Here is a 14871-nt window from a genome sequence, read left to right on the forward strand (position 1 = left end):
ATCGAATGACTAATCCCCTGTATCCTACTCATTCAACTCGATTCAGCCACACTCAGCACAAACGGCTCTCTGTGGCTGAGCCGTTCAACAACATTCCCAATACATCGTTTGCCTTTAGACAACCTCATTTCGCTTAATCAAAACCCCAACGCCCATTTTTGTTTTCTTCTGCATTCAACCTTCAACTGCCCGGCTTTCATCGTGCCGAACGTGCCGCTTTCCTTTTTCCTTCCTCTTGTGCCCCCTTGTCACTTTTAATCCCAGATCTAGCCTTGATCCGTTGGAACTTGAGCTCAGCTCTTTTTTTCATGTGCTGCTGTCAAAGCGGCGAGGCGCAGCAAGCCTGTGATGATGCGTATCCTGCCAGGTTGACCACGAGGCGTATGTAAGGAGGTCAATGCCAAATATTTCAACTGTCATTTTTCAATTGCAATTTTGCATTCGGGCTATGTTTGTTTTGTATAAGGGGAAAGAGTGCGGAGTACATGTGTGGTAAATCATCAATGTGAGTAGTCTAGTATACAAGGTTGGCTGAGTTGGCCGTATTCCACGTTTTCAAGCATGCACACGGCCACCTCTACGGCCTGCCAACCAACGCCGTTCCGAGATCTCGATCAAAGCTTGCCAAGATTAGCCCGGCCGAAGTTCCCACTCGTCTTAGCATAACATATCTCAGCCTCACTGCTAAACGCTATATCCCCCCTCAGAGCAAAGCTTCATGGGGCAGAATCTCCTCGCCTCTTTCTCCTCCCCCCTTTCACACGTAATAGCGCCAGCCAAGCCTCACTCAGCCCCCCAAAGCCCAATGGACAATGGAATCCCAATGTTTCCTGCAAGAGCCATCGCCAGTCTTTCGGTTATCATCCGCTCACCGTAGTTCAACACCGAGTCTGTCCACCAAGGCTTTCCTCACCCTCTCGTGAATGGCGTTCGTCTCCGCGCCCGTCAGCGTCCGCTCCAGATGGCGGTAGACGATGCGGTACGCCACGCTCTTGCGCCCCGTCTTGGGGTGGACAAACTCGTCAATGAGGCTCACGCTCTCGACCTCATCGCCCCCGATGCTGCGGACCAGCTCCATCACGTCGTTCTCGTGGAAGACGGCCTTGTCGTTGCCGCCCGCCGGGGACGTCGAGCGGATCCAGAACGACACGTCTCTGGGGCTGGGCGGGTGCTTGGAGAAGGGCACAAACGGCTTTAGCGTGTCCAGGCTGGCTGAGACGCCCGTAAACTGCGACAGGAACCTCTCGTCCTCGGACCAGAAGAGCCGGATGTCCGGGATCTTGAACAGCAGCATGGCGATGCGGTCGATGCCGATGCCAAAGGCCCAGCCCACCTGCGATGGCACGTTGGCATTGATGTAGAGCTCCTGCTTGACCACGCCACAGCCCAGCACCTCGAGCCAGTCGCCCGCGTAATACACCTCCAGCTCCCACGACGGGCTGGTAAAGGGAAAGTAAGCCTCCACCCACCGCATCCTCAGGGGCTCATCCACAAAGTCCGGGTCGTCTTTGATAGCCGCCGCCTTTGCTCTAGTGAAGATGTCGACCACCATGTTTTCGAGTGACCGCTTCAGGTGCTTGCCGAGCGCCTCAGCCTCCGCCGCCGAGTGATGAGCCTCCTGCAGTGGGTTTCGCTCAGGATGTATGGGCGGGTTAGGATCCTCCACTACTACGTCGTGCTTGGGCAGACGCTCGATATCCTCCATGACCGCCGCTGCAATGTCTCCGTTGGGCACCTTGTTGCGATCCCATGACCGCGCGCCCTCCATCTGATGGAAGATTGGGTAGTGGCTTCGGTCAATGGCGTCTCGTCGATACACGTCCGCCGAGATGAGGTAGCCGTCGCTCTCGTTCGCCCTAAAGGTATCCGCCTGATGCGCGCTGGTGTGTGTCCTCAACAGCAGTTTCTCATTGAGATAGTACGTGTCAGTGAGAGCCCGTCCTGGGTGATCTACCGGGAAACCCAGTGAGTCAAAGTTTTGCTTTGTCGTCACCACGGGGCTGTATTCGTTGTAGTACTTGTACGTTGGCTGCGGGAAGTTGGCCTGGATGATCTGCCGCGTGATGGCGATTGGGTGGTCATTCTGGAGATGGAGGCGCCTTGATGTTTTGGCGACAATATTTTTCGGCACGTTGAACCAAGGCTTCTGTGTGGGATGAGTGGCTCCGCGGATAGTCACTGTTGATGTTGATTCTTTAGACTCCGTTGAGGTAGCTGGAGATGTTAGATCCAATGCTTCATTAGAACCAAAATTGAAGTACACAGTATTATATCCCTTCCTTTCTCGCCTCGTCTAACAGCAGGCAATTCGCAGAGTGTGTCTAACCTTCAGAATAAAAACGATAGGCAAATCCCTGTCGCAACGCTCTTGAGCTCAAAGTGAGCTGCCGAGCTCTGAGTGACGGGCCAAGGCGGCACCGCATGCTTCCTATTCCGGCCAATGACATTGTTATAATAATAAAAAATACAAGACGCCTTCAATGCCTCATCCAGAGACGGCCAGAATCACCTGAATGTGTCCAGCACCGATTCAGCCGTGAAAAACTCACTCTCATCGGCCTCAAGTTTGGACGTCTGAGCTCATGCCATCCCACCAATGCCCGCTTAAACGCATATCGCCAAGTGGGGGAACCAAAAAGAGATCCGGGCTTGTTACCCTGGAGCTAGGCCTAAGGGCTGGCTTCATATCCACATTCTGCTTCATCGCCTCAACATTAATCGGATTGGCGAGATGGCCGAGTTGGTTATGGCGTCAGGTTAAGGCTACCTTAACAGCAATTCCTGGTGGAGCAATCCGCGTGGGTTCGAGTCCCACTCTCGTCAGATTCATTTTTTGTCGTTCATTGACAAATGGTGACTATCACATCGTTTTCTCTTTTTTTGGTATGTGTAAAATGTGTGGTATGAGTGTGCTTTTAGACGATATAAACCTCCCAACAACATCCTGTAAAGTTCATATGTACAGATCCAATCTCAAATATGACGGCCTACCTATAAATCATAACCCAAGTGCTATGCAATCCGTACCTGACTCCGAACAATGCAATCAAACGCCAGTCATAAACAGATCATGAGTCATGCTCATGGCCTTCATCCAATAGTCACTTAACCTGGACTCAGATTAACCACCTGAGGTTCCAAGTATAACAGTCTCAGGTCAGCCGAGTGATTATCCCGGCTGTCGTCACTTAGTACCGCTTGATGATGGCCTCGAGAACGCCCTCTGGGCTAGACGCCCACAATTTCTGCGCATGTGCACAAATCTTGAAATGCTTCAAGAAGTTGTCTCGCGAAAACACCCTGTCCCACGGAGCGGTTGTCGCTCTCGACGGAGCCTGCCCGGGAGCCTGCCCGGCAATACTCCTCTCACAGCCGGCACATGATATTCCATACTCGACCGTCCGGGCCCGCGGATCATAGTACGGCAGTTCGCACGACGCCATGAAATTGTGGATTGGGTCCCAAAAGGGCTGATGCTGCGAGCGTGCCGCGCTCGTGTCCAGCCGATCGCCGAATTCCTTCATGGCAGGGAAATAAGGCACCAGCTTGACACGGCCTCTCTGGTAGGACTTCTCCATCGAGTACAGTCCCGTGGTGTAGATACCCGGCAGTGCTTGGAACGACCGTTGCCGGCCGACTTCCGCGCGGGTGAGCCGAAACAGTCTCCGTACTTCGGCAACGGTCACCATTCTCGTCTCCGGGTCCTCCTCGATACACTCGAAGCAGCAGCGGATCCACGTCGGCAGAAAGACAAAGCCGCCAAACTTTCCGCAAAAGGTACAGTCCTGAGAACACAGCACTCGGTAGAAGTCCAGGAGGGTGACGTGAGCCGCGAGCCTCATCCGCAACAGCGCGCAGTAAGCCGTCAGGCCGTAAGACACGGCGGCTTTGTACTCTTTCAGGGAATCGACGACTTGCCGCGCCCGGAGGTTGACCCGACGAAGGTCGAAGAGCGCTTGCATGTCCATCTGACGCAGAGTCTGTAACAGTAATTCCACCGGCAGCCGGTCAAGGTCTCCCAAGCCCGCCCGAGAGACGATGGACGACGTCAAGATGGACGACCGCACCTTGGAATGGTCGCTGGGCCAGACATGGACAACAGACATGCCATAGTCTCGTCGGTGATAGCCTGTAGTCCGGATAATGGCGTCATCCTGCTCCCTCTCTAGCATTTCACGGGTCGTCTTTCGTGACGGGTGCGAGAGCGAGTGGAATGCTGAACCGACTGAGGCCATGTCTTGTCTTTTCTTCTTCTTCTACCACTCATTCAATCATGCAAGATGTTAAACTCAATTCACAGCACAAGCATAATGTCAAAAATAGCGGAGCAGCACAATCAATGAATGAAAGCGACGGGGCAAGACGAGCACAAACACAGGCATAAGGAGTAGAGAAGAAAAAATCAGATGCAAGAGTACGGGGGGCCCGAGAGCCGTGGAACAAGTTTGGCTCTCCCCCCGCCAGGTCTTGCTTTCACCGACTTGCCTATTTGACACGGGCTTCCCATACGTAATAATGCATCAGGACATGATTTCAACATACCACTCACGCCTGCAGGGAGCAGTGCCACGAGCTGGTTAGCACGCTGCTAGTAATCTAACGGATTAGCACATGCATGCATTGCAAAATCCCATCTGAAATACCTGTAAATTGTAATGAACGACATGCAAACCAATCCAGCTGCGACGTCCTCACCGCCTTTCGGCCCCGGGCGGCTGCGTTTTCTGCCACGCCGACGTCAACGGACGGCTGCAAATTAGCCGATCTGGATAAGAAAAATCTACGGGGCTGATAAAGTTGCTCCGTTTAAGTGCCAGCAGAATCAGACAATCCTCCAAGTATTTCCAATCAATTCACCAAGCTTGCAGTTTAAGCTGTGCCGGCTTCGCTCCTCGCCGTTTGTTCCTTTTGCGCCCGTCAGATCTCAACCCCCCTCTTCCTTGCTACCGCTACCCGGCTCCAGTTTTCGGATATCGTGGGAAAGGAGAAGAAAAAAAGCAGCTGAGGAAAAAAAAAAGAACGGGGAACTAGGGGTTGCGGAAACAAGTACAAAAACCCCGACCCAGAAACTCGGAAATAAGGGAAAGAGAATATATCTTGAATGCTTCCTCAGCGGAATGTCCCTTCCGTAGCTCTCTGTCGCCTCTGTCGTTCATTGAACCCTCTCGACTCGACGCTGTTGCGCAACCGGCAACGATGACCTCAGCATCCGCAGCTCAGACGGCCGAGCCGCAGCAGCTGCAAGCCGAAAAGAAGAAGAAGCTGAGAGCACCGGCCGTGCGGTATCCCTTCTGGTTTGGAGGAAGCGCAAGCAGCTTGGCCGCCTGCGTTACGCATCCATTGGACTTGAGTATGTTGTGCCTTTTACCTCCTTTTTTTTCTGCTTCTTGTCTTTGCTGCTGCGCCCTTCCAATTCCCGTGCTGACCTAGTTATAATACAATAGTCAAGGTACGGCATTTTGAGATGTGACCCCAATTGCATCCGCCGATGTTCGGCGCAACCCCCCCGTCGTGATATTCCACGTCCTGAATTTTTGAGAAAAAAAGCTTCATGTGAAACAATCGTTTTCCCTTCTTCTTCTAACCCTCTCGAAACCAGGTCCGCCTGCAAACTCGCAAGCCCGATGCGCCCAAGTCCATGAGCGGCACCTTTGTCCACGTCGTGAAAAACGATGGACCACTCGGCCTCTACAGCGGCATCTCGGCGTCGCTGCTCCGCCAGCTCACGTACTCGACCGCCCGGTTCGGCATCTACGAGGAGGTCAAGCAGCGCTACATCGCCCGCCACGGCGGCAAGGAGCCGTCGTTCCCCGCGCTGATAGCCATGGCCGTCGGCTCGGGTTTCGTCGGCGGCGTTGCCGGCAACTTTGCCGACGTGATCAACGTGCGCATGCAGCACGACGCCGCCCTGCCGCCGGCCGAGCGCCGCAACTACAAGCACGCCCTCGACGGCATGGTCCGCATGGCCAGGGAGGAGGGCGCCCTGAGCTGGTTCCGCGGCTGGCTGCCCAACAGCTGCCGCGCCGCCGTCATGACCGCCGGCCAGCTCGCCACGTACGACACCTTCAAGCGCCTGCTGCTGGACTACACCCCCATGGGCGATTCCCTCACCACGCACTTCACTGCGTCTTTCCTGGCCGGCCTGGCTGCTGCCACGGCAACGAGCCCCATCGATGTCATCAAGACCCGTGTCATGTCCACGTCGCACAAGCAAGGCATCCTGCATCTTGTAAGAGACATCAACAGAGCCGAGGGTATCCGCTGGATGTTCAAGGGCTGGGTGCCCAGCTTCCTGCGGCTTGGCCCGTAAGTCGACAAAGAAACCTCACCCCCTTGTGTGTTCCCTCATCCACTGACTTTTGACAGACACACCATTTGTACATTCATCTTCCTAGAGATGCACCGCAAGGTATATAGAAAGGTAAAAGGCTTGGATGAGAAAGCCACATAGACGACAACCGGCAGGCGAAAAATGCTTTAGGTAAGGGGAGAGATAAGACGAAAAAAAAAGGGCAATCAATCAGTCCAATGAGTGAGTGGATGGGTGACGGGTTTGTATAAAAAATGCGGGCGGCGTTTTGATAGATTTCTCGGCGGCTGTTTCAGTGCACATCACCTCGGCATTTCTCTGTTTCCATTCATCTTTCCTTTCCTTTTCTCTTTTCTTTCGATTCGCATTTTGTATTTTCTTGATGAGCACAAAACCACACTCACATCACAAGGGGCCGTGGCGCCCCTGACTCTTTCTGGACATATCCATACATAGACAAATTGGTAGAATGAACAAACGACTTGGCAAGAGGGTATCCATGGATAGTATTTCAGAGTGTCTGCTTTTGTTTTGCTTTTTTGCTTACATTCCTTTTTTTCTCGGTTTTCAGAAATAGAATCCGACTCACCTCTCTAATTAATACGCTGTTGGCCCCCAAAATATTGTACAATCCAGAAGCGTGAAATCATCCTTGCTCATGCGAGATAAGAAAAATAAAAAAAGGTTCCCAGTCATCCCATCAAACGCCCTCATCCGTTTACTGCCAAGAGTTGCCCTGGCTATAAGGTCCCGATCCGTATCCTGCGTTCGAACCGCCTGCTGCGGAGCCACCATACGACGTCGAGCTGCCGCCATAAGCCGTGCCATTTCCGTAGGCTGTTGCGCTGCCGCCGTATGAAGTGCCGCCTCCATAGGCCGTGTTTCCACCTCCGTATGCCGTATTGTTTCCGTATGGAGTTGTGTATCCGCCGTCCTGCCAAGGTGTGGTGCCGCCATCCATGTTCATATCGGGACTTCGGGGGCCGTCCATGTCGGTATCGTCTCCACCGTATTTCCTGGGATCCAGTCCCTTTAGCAGCCCTCCAATCTTTTGCTGCAATACTCGAATGCCTCCTTGGATAATCAAATCCGGTTCCATGGTTCCTGATGCCTCAACTTCGAAGTAGAATCGGTTCGGCACTGCGTCATAGTCAAAGGGCTCGCCTTCTTGAAGAGGTTCCTCCCACTGAGCATATTTGCTCTTGGGCCTAGAGCACATGTTAGATTACCACCCTAACCGCCACCTCAGAAAAAGATTGTCTGCTTACCATTCCTTCTCTGGGTCAGTATTGTTTTCGAACCACATGTCGAGATGGTGCAGCTTGTTGTGAGGGTCGTATTCGAAGCCAACTGCCGACGTCGGCATCCACTTTGCATGCTCCTTTGCAATGCCCTTCTTCGCAATACACGTAATCTTGAGCTCCTGATCCTTTCGCAGCTTGGCAATCAAGCACCCCAGACCCTCCGGATCCGTAATGATGGGAGTTCCAACCGAATTCGCATGACGTCCATCAGCAACCAGATCCCGAGCATAGACCTTCATGATTTCGTCGCTTGTGCACTTTGCGTGCAGCGTGAGGCTGACACTGCATTGCTCGCAGTACTGTTCACAGTCGCAGTCACGGGAGTAGTTGAGTTCGTTGACCCCCTTGGAGTCGAGAGGAATTAGGCCAAGTCGATGTGCGATGAACTCGTCGGCCAAGACAGAGCTGTTGACTTCGATTTCCACCAAGTCGATGGCGATTGTCGGCACTTCGGCCTGGATGATTCGTCGCAGGGCGTTGGCGAACGGCAGGTTCGTTCTTGAGAGCTCAAAGTCCACGCGTGTGCTATCGGCCTGGAGTACGGTAAAAAAAAAAACAGTCAGGCCAATACTCAACTATGCAACCCATGAGAATCTGTCATACCGCTGAAATCTTGACCTGGGGCTGCTCGGGCTCCCCATCCATAGCCATCGGATCATAATGCAAGGCATCCATCCTGACGAAAAAGCTGGCCGGACTCCGGCGCACGAAGGGCAATGAAGTTGGATTGGTTCGATTCGATCTTTTTTCCGTTCGAGCGTCAAAGAAAGCAAGGATAAGAAATATGCAGAAGCTTGCCGCGATGAGGGGGGCAGACTCTGATAACAAAGTGCCGTTAAGAGAAAGTGAAGGAGAATTGACAAGCCAGCAGTTCAAGGTGCAGTGTTGAGAACGCGCCCGCCATATCGATTAGGAGCAAAGTGAGCCGGAGTATTAGTAATTCCGCCGCTTATCGGGACCTCCCCAGCATGGCGATAAGAAAAAAAAAGTTCTCCCCGCGAAAGCAATTGAGAACTACAAGCCAGCAGCAGCAATTGGAGAAGTGCTAAATTCAGAAGCTTTTGAATCTCTTGATTAAAATTTCGATGCATCCCAGTTGCGCCATCCACCAACTGCCAACCCTAAGCTGAATACCATCACAAACAACAATTGCATAGAAAATCAGCAAAAAGACAAAAACACCAAACATGAAGATCAAGGCCATCAGCCGATCCGTATCGGCCCACCAGCCTCCCGGCACCGACACCGTCAAGCAGCCGCGAAACCTCGACTCAGCTGTCCACCCCTTTGAGCGAGCGCGCGAGTACAAACGAGCTCTAAATGCCGTCAAGCTGGAGCGCATGCACGCCGCGCCCTTCATCGGCCAGATGGGCCGGGGTCACGTCGACGGCGTCTACTCGCTGGCAAAGGACCCCAACTCGCTCGAGCGCTTCGCCAGCGGCAGCGGCGACGGCGTCGTCAAGGTCTGGGATCTCGCCTCGAGGGAGGAAGTTTGGCATACCACGGCGCACGAGAACATCGTCAAGGGACTTGAGTGGACTAGGGACCAGAAGCTGCTGACGTGCGCCGCCGACCGCACCGTCAAACTCTACGATCCGTACAACCTGCCCAGCGACTCGGCTCCGATCTCGTCCTGGCTGGGCGCCGGCGCCTTCACAAGTCTCTCTCACCACCGCTCGCGCAATGCCTTTGCCGTGGCGTCGAGCGTCATCTCCGTCTATGATCTCGAGCGGCACACAGCCGCCCCCGAGGTGCTCCACTGGCCGACGTCCACCGACACAATCACAAACGTCGCCTTCAACCACGTCGAGACGTCCGTCCTCGCCTCGTGCTCCAACGACCGCTCCATCGTCATCTACGACCTGCGCACCTCCGCCGCCGTCGCAAAGTCCGTCCTCACATTCGCCTGCAACCGCATCTCCTGGTCCCCCATGGAGGCCTTCAACTTCGCCGCCGCCTCCGAGGACCACAACATCTACCTCTTCGACATGCGCAAGATGGACCGCGCCCGCAACGTCCTCAAGGGCCACGTCGCCGCCGTCATGGACGTCGAGTTCTCCCCCACCGGCGAGGAGCTCGTCTCCGCCTCCTGGGACCGCACCGTCCGCCTCTGGAACCGCGACCGCGGGCACTCCCGCGACATGTACCACACAAAGCGCATGCAGCGCGTCCTCTCCGCCAAATGGACCCCCGACGCAAAGTACCTCCTCTCCGGCTCCGACGACGGCAACATCCGCCTCTGGCGCGCAAACGCCTCCCAGAGGCAGGGCGTAAAGTCCACCCGCCACCGCCAGGCCCTCGAGTACAACGACGCCCTCGTCCGCCGCTACGGCCACATGCCCGAGATTGCCCGCATCAAGCGTCACCGACACACGCCCAAGGTCGTCAAGAAGGCCGGCGAGATCAAGAACGAGGAGCTCAAGTCCATCAAGCGCCGCGAGGAGAACGAGCGGAAGCACTCGAGCAAGCAGTTCCAGGCCCGGAAGAGCGAGAGAGAAAAGATGGTCTTGGCTCGAGAAAAGTAATCACTTTGCGGGTTTCTACTATTGCTTGCTTGGTTTGGTCCTTGTTTAATGGAGGTCTATAAAATTGGCAAAAGGGGGTTTTAAACTTGGGATTTTGTCAAAGGTTGTTTGCATGGCACGGCGTTTAAGGAATGAGAATTCTTCTGGGAGACACCAAATAATTACTGTCTCAATCTGTAAAGCTAGATCTGCTGGTAGCATAGTAGGGAGATCTTTTATTTGTACATTTGTTTGTTCTCACCATACTACTATAGTAAAAAGAAACGCTACCAGTCTTCTCTTCAAATAAAACAACACATGTGAGAGATTGCTACCCTCCCCTCAAAGATTACAAGTGCATATAAGACGACATCACAGGCTAGACGTAAAATCTTAAGCAATCTGTCTTTGAAAAAGTTCATAAAAGACAAAACATATCGTTACTTTTCGTCTAGTCTTCATCGCCTAAAGTAACAACGCGGCACACAAATCAAGTGTTGCCAATCAATCAAGTAGAAAAAAAAAAGCAAAGGCAAATCCATAAGCAGGCTAAAATTCCGTATTTGCCTCTTTCTTGTGTCCCCTTTAAACGCCGTAAAGCTTGCCTCAAGCCGGATGAAGAACAAAAGAAAAAAAAGTCTCGGGAAAACCAAGCAACAAAGAAAAGAAAAAACAAGAGGGTGTTCTCGAGGCATACCAGCGCTCAGTCACAGGAGAGCTCGTGTCCACATGTGGTCAACGAGCAATTCTCTTCCGCTCCGTAGGTTGTAAAGAGTGTAGTCGTAATGAAGTTGTCCTGTTTCTCCCTGTATAGTAACTTATCACCCGCCGCCGTAAAAATCCCTACCCTTCCTCGCTTATCGTCCCAACGCCAAATTTGTTCCGTTCTTGTTGTACAACTAATGCATTGCCTGGCCTGCTTATCCCGGCGGATATCTTAAAAAAAAATCGAGAAAGAAGGAAAAGAAAAAAGGAAGAAAAAAAAAGTAACGAGAAGAGAGAATTAGAAGAGGCGGTATGAAAAGGGGCTTTAGACGCTGCCACGAGCAGCCTTTTGAGGCTTGTAGTTGGACATCTCGTCAAACCAGCCTCGCCCTTCGTTATAGCGGTAGGCGTGGAAGGCAATGCCATAAGGCTTGGGTTCGATGGAATAGAGCATGCCCAGGGGCACGTCCATGTCGGTTATGTCCTCCCGAGTCAAGTCCATGAAATAGGCCATCAGGACGCGGCAAACAGACCGGTGTCCGATGATCAGAACGTGGTCAGTGATGCGCTCAATCTCCCGGACCATGTCGCGGAGGCGGCTAATAACCTGAAGGTAGCCTTCACCGCCGACGCCCGGGTAGATGTAATTGAGCTTGTCGTTGGCACGCTTCTTGAACTCCTCGGGGAACTTGGCCGCAATCTCTTCGTATGTCATGCCCTCGAACTGGCCCGAGTTAAGCTCGTTGAGCATTTCCCAGTTCTTGACGTCGTAGTCGTCGTCAACGTCAAAGTATTCAGCCGTCTCCACGCTGCGCTGCAGCATTGATGTCCAGACGCAAAAGTTCTTCTCATCCACATCGCTATACATGTCTGGATAAGGTGGGGTGTTGTCGCCTGGGAGAGGGGGAAATGACGCCTGCGCCATCTTGCTCTTCTGCTCCATGATCCACTCCTTTCGTTTGTGCGTGATGAAGCGATGGAGAGCTTGGGCGTAGCAATGGCCTCGCTCGGTAAGAGCAGAATCACCACCTAATTTGCCAAGCTCGTTGTCGATGCTTTGGCCATGGCGGGTGATCCAAATTTGGCGGGGGGCGAGGTTGAAGCTGGAAAGGTAAGTGCTGAGCCCGCCGCTTAAAAATCCCTTGAGTCTGTGCTGAATCAACTTTCGCCCAACATCGACCATCTAAAGGAGGTTAGCGAAATGATGAAGAAAGAAAGGAAAGGCTTCTTGCAGCCTGTATACCACTCAACGTACCTGAATGTATTGCATATCGTGCTCTTCCTCATACTCTCCAAGGGGCTCGTATGCACTAGCGTAGGCCTCAACTCGGGCCTTGAAATCCGCGAGTGACTGGATTGGATCCTTATCCCGATAATCGGGGCCAGAAAGCTTCAGTCGCATGTTTGCTTCAAGCAAGTCTGGATCTCTGCAGATACTCTCGATAAACAAGATACCAAGCTTGGGTTCTCTCTGCTTAATGTGATCCACGACATGCTGTCTTCGCGCAATAGTGCTATTTGTAGCATCAAGGATACCCACGGCACCACCCTCGTTCAAAAGGTAGTCCAGGAGCTCGTCCAGGGTATCCATAGCCACCTGCTCTCTAAAGGCCGCAGCCTTTTCGTTCTTGGGGTCGAAGAATTGGGCAGATTGGTCTGCATCCTGCTGTGATTCGGCTTGGTTGAGATCGAATGCCGTAGGCTCTTCTCGGTGTCGCGGGCTCAACAAACCGCTAGGGGCTGGCATGCCATTCAGTAGAATCTCAGCAGCTTGAACCGGAGGATCAAGGCAGTCGGGTTCTGGTGCCAGCTTGGGGTGAATCGAGACCTTGCGACCAGCCGTCTTCCGCCGCCGATTGCCCACGTTGAAGATGCGCGATTCGTGCTGCTGCCATGTCAGATAGCGCTGGAGCTTCTTTGTGATGTATGATTTTCCGCGAGCCGGCAAGCCGACCATGACAATGACGAGCTTGGCGGCCACATCGCGCTGAGGTATCCGTCCATCAGGTGAAACCTTTGACCGGGTCATGCCCGGGATATTGAGAGTCGTCGCATGCGGTCGAACTCGGGGAGTCTGGCTGCCAGAATTCTGTCGCTGAGGAGGCCTATTGTTTTCCCGGTATATTAGCCTGCGTTCTTGGCGGGTGACGTAGTCGCCGTCATGGATTGAGCCTGATTTTATGGTGGAGAAAAAAAAACCCTCCGAGCCCAGAACAAAGGCGAAGCAAAATCGCCGGGATATATGGGGAATCCACCACAACAATAAAAGGACGTTTTGTAAGCACTCACATGCGTGGCGAGCTGGGAGCAGTCGACGTGACGCTTCTCGAATACGGCGGCGTCTCTGTCAAATCGTTCATAAGGTGCGCGACATTGACCATGGCTGGAATCGGTGCGATCGGGACCGGCAGCGTGCTGTAGACATCTTTGGCGGGGGGCGGCAGCACAGCCAGATGGTGGGGATGCTGCTGCTTCAGTTCGGGAGAAGCGGGCGAAGTCGACGAGGGAGAGGTGGAAGGAGGCGACGGCGGTGATGAGAAGAGCCGGTTGTTCATGACAAGCTTTGCGAGTGCCGATTGCTTTGCGAGTCGTCGTCCAGCGTCTGTTGCGAGGAGGAGCAGGTAAGCAGGAAGTTTTTCGATGATGGGGGCGCAACTCTGGCGCAGAAAAAAAAAGTATGACGAGGCGAACCAGGTGGGTTGGAGGGGGAACAAAAGACCCGGAAAAGAGTGAAGCCGATGCAATTAAAAGAGGAAAAGATAAAGAAACGAGATTGCGACTGGCGGAAGCGATGGACAGGTTACACACCTTCTCTGCTAAAAGACACTGCGGAAGGCATTTGGAGAGATACAGATGCAGGATCAAGATTGGAGAGCAAATGTAAATGTCCAGGCCTGTGTTTTGACGCAAACGGGGGAGAGCCTAGAAGGCTCGCACTCGCAGGGAAATAAATGGCCTGCAGCATTTGGCGCGTCCAATAGCGTGCTAGCCTGCTGCCGCACCCTGCGAAACCGGCTCGTGGGTTGGATGAGTGGGCTGGAGCGCTCTGTAGGGGTGTGCTGTGTTAGCGGGCCAGGGCCCTGTGCCAGCGGCGTTCCAGGGAGCGCAGTGCGAAGTTTGGGGGTCTGAGGTGGCCGCAAGTACCGGTACTTGCAGCGTGAGGCTTGCTAAGGGAGGGGCTGACGCTGGGGGTGACTGTGACCGGCCAGCGGACGGCGATATTGTGTGGTCGAGCGGTAGAGGGGCAAAAGGTACAAGGTACAAGTGCAGTCACAAGTGCAGGCACTGGTACAGGTACAAGCGCGGGTTGATAAGTGTTGGGGTGGAGTCGGCTGGCACTTTGTGGTCGAATCCGGTGCGAGGAGATCGAGTCCGTTTTGAGACTGGAAGAAGATGGAATAGGTACAGTAAGCTGGCTCTCGGTGGCCTAGGCGAGACTTGGACTGAGCGTGTGTGTGTAGTGTGGGAGAGCGAAGATGCCGTAATATATGGCCGACGTGAAACAAAGAACAAAGTCGCAGCAAATAACAGAAAAGGTTTCGTGGACGGCGAAAATGCTAACCGCTGCGTAATAAAATCTCGTTAGCATCATGCCGGCACCTGGGTGCATGAATAAATGAGATGCCAAAAGATAAGCTGGGATCCATAATAGGGCAGCGTGCTCGCGCCTCATCCAAAAAATCGCAGCCCACAATAATAACAACACAGGTGATTGATCAGGTGTGCGCGGGAGCCAACATACGTCAGAAGCCCGTTATATGGCCACCGGAAAGGAGGCTTTGATGACGGGAGAGCAACTGTGCCCAATTTGGATGATACGAACCGTCTCAGGATTCAGCGAGGTGAGGTGACGTTCCGGGTTGTTAGCCCGAACCAGGGCAAGTCGATCGATAATGACGGCGAAACTCGCTGAAGAGGACGAATAGCAGAAGCAGATATTATCGTCGAGGTTCGCCGTTGGGGCTGTGGACTCGTAATAAAGTACAAGTGTACAGAGGCCACCCTCTGAGTGGTGAGAGTTCGAGTCGTTCGCAGTCGAATATGTTCT

General features: G+C 53.4%; 7 protein-coding genes and 1 non-coding gene across 8 annotated transcripts; 4 read left to right on the top strand and 4 right to left on the bottom strand.

Annotated features, from left to right (window-relative positions):
• Positions 1-868: 868 nt before the first annotated feature.
• M431DRAFT_9151 (hypothetical protein) lies at positions 869-2447 on the bottom strand (the record flags this gene model as incomplete). The annotated part of the gene is made up of 2 exons (XM_024924270.1): positions 869-2214; positions 2327-2447. 2 exons carry the CDS (start codon positions 2445-2447, stop codon positions 869-871), a joined length of 1467 nt encoding a protein of 488 aa, XP_024770127.1.
• Positions 2313-3131, top strand: M431DRAFT_253363 (hypothetical protein). Its single transcript, XM_024913805.1, has one exon. The coding sequence runs from the start codon at positions 2583-2585 to the stop codon at positions 3072-3074; it is 492 nt and encodes a 163-aa protein (XP_024770128.1). The 5' UTR covers positions 2313-2582; the 3' UTR covers positions 3075-3131.
• On the top strand, positions 2726-2823 carry M431DRAFT_t167. The gene has a single exon. It is a non-coding gene; the product is annotated as a tRNA-Leu (tRNA).
• On the bottom strand, positions 2845-4413 carry M431DRAFT_512009 (hypothetical protein). The gene has a single exon (XM_024919773.1). The coding sequence runs from the start codon at positions 4233-4235 to the stop codon at positions 3189-3191; it is 1047 nt and encodes a 348-aa protein (XP_024770129.1). The 5' UTR covers positions 4236-4413; the 3' UTR covers positions 2845-3188.
• Positions 4414-5196: 783 nt separating this feature from the next.
• M431DRAFT_95519 (hypothetical protein) lies at positions 5197-6451 on the top strand (the record flags this gene model as incomplete). Its single annotated transcript, XM_024924711.1, has 4 exons — positions 5197-5357; positions 5431-5443; positions 5600-6306; positions 6367-6451. 4 exons carry the CDS (start codon positions 5197-5199, stop codon positions 6449-6451), a joined length of 966 nt encoding a protein of 321 aa, XP_024770130.1.
• A 577-nt stretch (positions 6452-7028) lies between these two features.
• M431DRAFT_499272 (hypothetical protein) lies at positions 7029-8289 on the bottom strand (the record flags this gene model as incomplete). Its single annotated transcript, XM_024917780.1, has 3 exons — positions 7029-7518; positions 7579-8147; positions 8218-8289. 3 exons carry the CDS (start codon positions 8287-8289, stop codon positions 7029-7031), a joined length of 1131 nt encoding a protein of 376 aa, XP_024770131.1.
• A 353-nt stretch (positions 8290-8642) lies between these two features.
• Positions 8643-10426, top strand: M431DRAFT_512014 (hypothetical protein). The gene has a single exon (XM_024919774.1). It carries the CDS (start codon positions 8802-8804, stop codon positions 10137-10139), a length of 1338 nt encoding a protein of 445 aa, XP_024770132.1. The 5' UTR covers positions 8643-8801; the 3' UTR covers positions 10140-10426.
• A 722-nt stretch (positions 10427-11148) lies between these two features.
• Positions 11149-13183, bottom strand: M431DRAFT_95202 (hypothetical protein; the record flags this gene model as incomplete). The annotated part of the gene is made up of 3 exons (XM_024924677.1): positions 11149-12006; positions 12079-12928; positions 13113-13183. The coding sequence occupies 3 exons, from the start codon at positions 13181-13183 to the stop codon at positions 11149-11151; spliced, it is 1779 nt and encodes a 592-aa protein (XP_024770133.1).
• Positions 13184-14871: the final 1688 nt, after the last annotated feature.

This window comes from Trichoderma harzianum (genome assembly GCF_003025095.1).
Source record: "Trichoderma harzianum CBS 226.95 unplaced genomic scaffold M431scaffold_14, whole genome shotgun sequence".
Lineage (NCBI taxonomy): Eukaryota > Fungi > Ascomycota > Sordariomycetes > Hypocreales > Hypocreaceae > Trichoderma > Trichoderma harzianum.

Coding starts and splice junctions, on each gene's coding strand:
- M431DRAFT_253363 (XM_024913805.1), top strand. CDS start 2,583: ATGCCATCCCACCAATGCCCGCTTAAACGCATATCGCCAAGTGGGGGA.
- M431DRAFT_512009 (XM_024919773.1), bottom strand. CDS start 4,235: ATGGCCTCAGTCGGTTCAGCATTCCACTCGCTCTCGCACCCGTCACGA.
- M431DRAFT_512014 (XM_024919774.1), top strand. CDS start 8,802: ATGAAGATCAAGGCCATCAGCCGATCCGTATCGGCCCACCAGCCTCCC.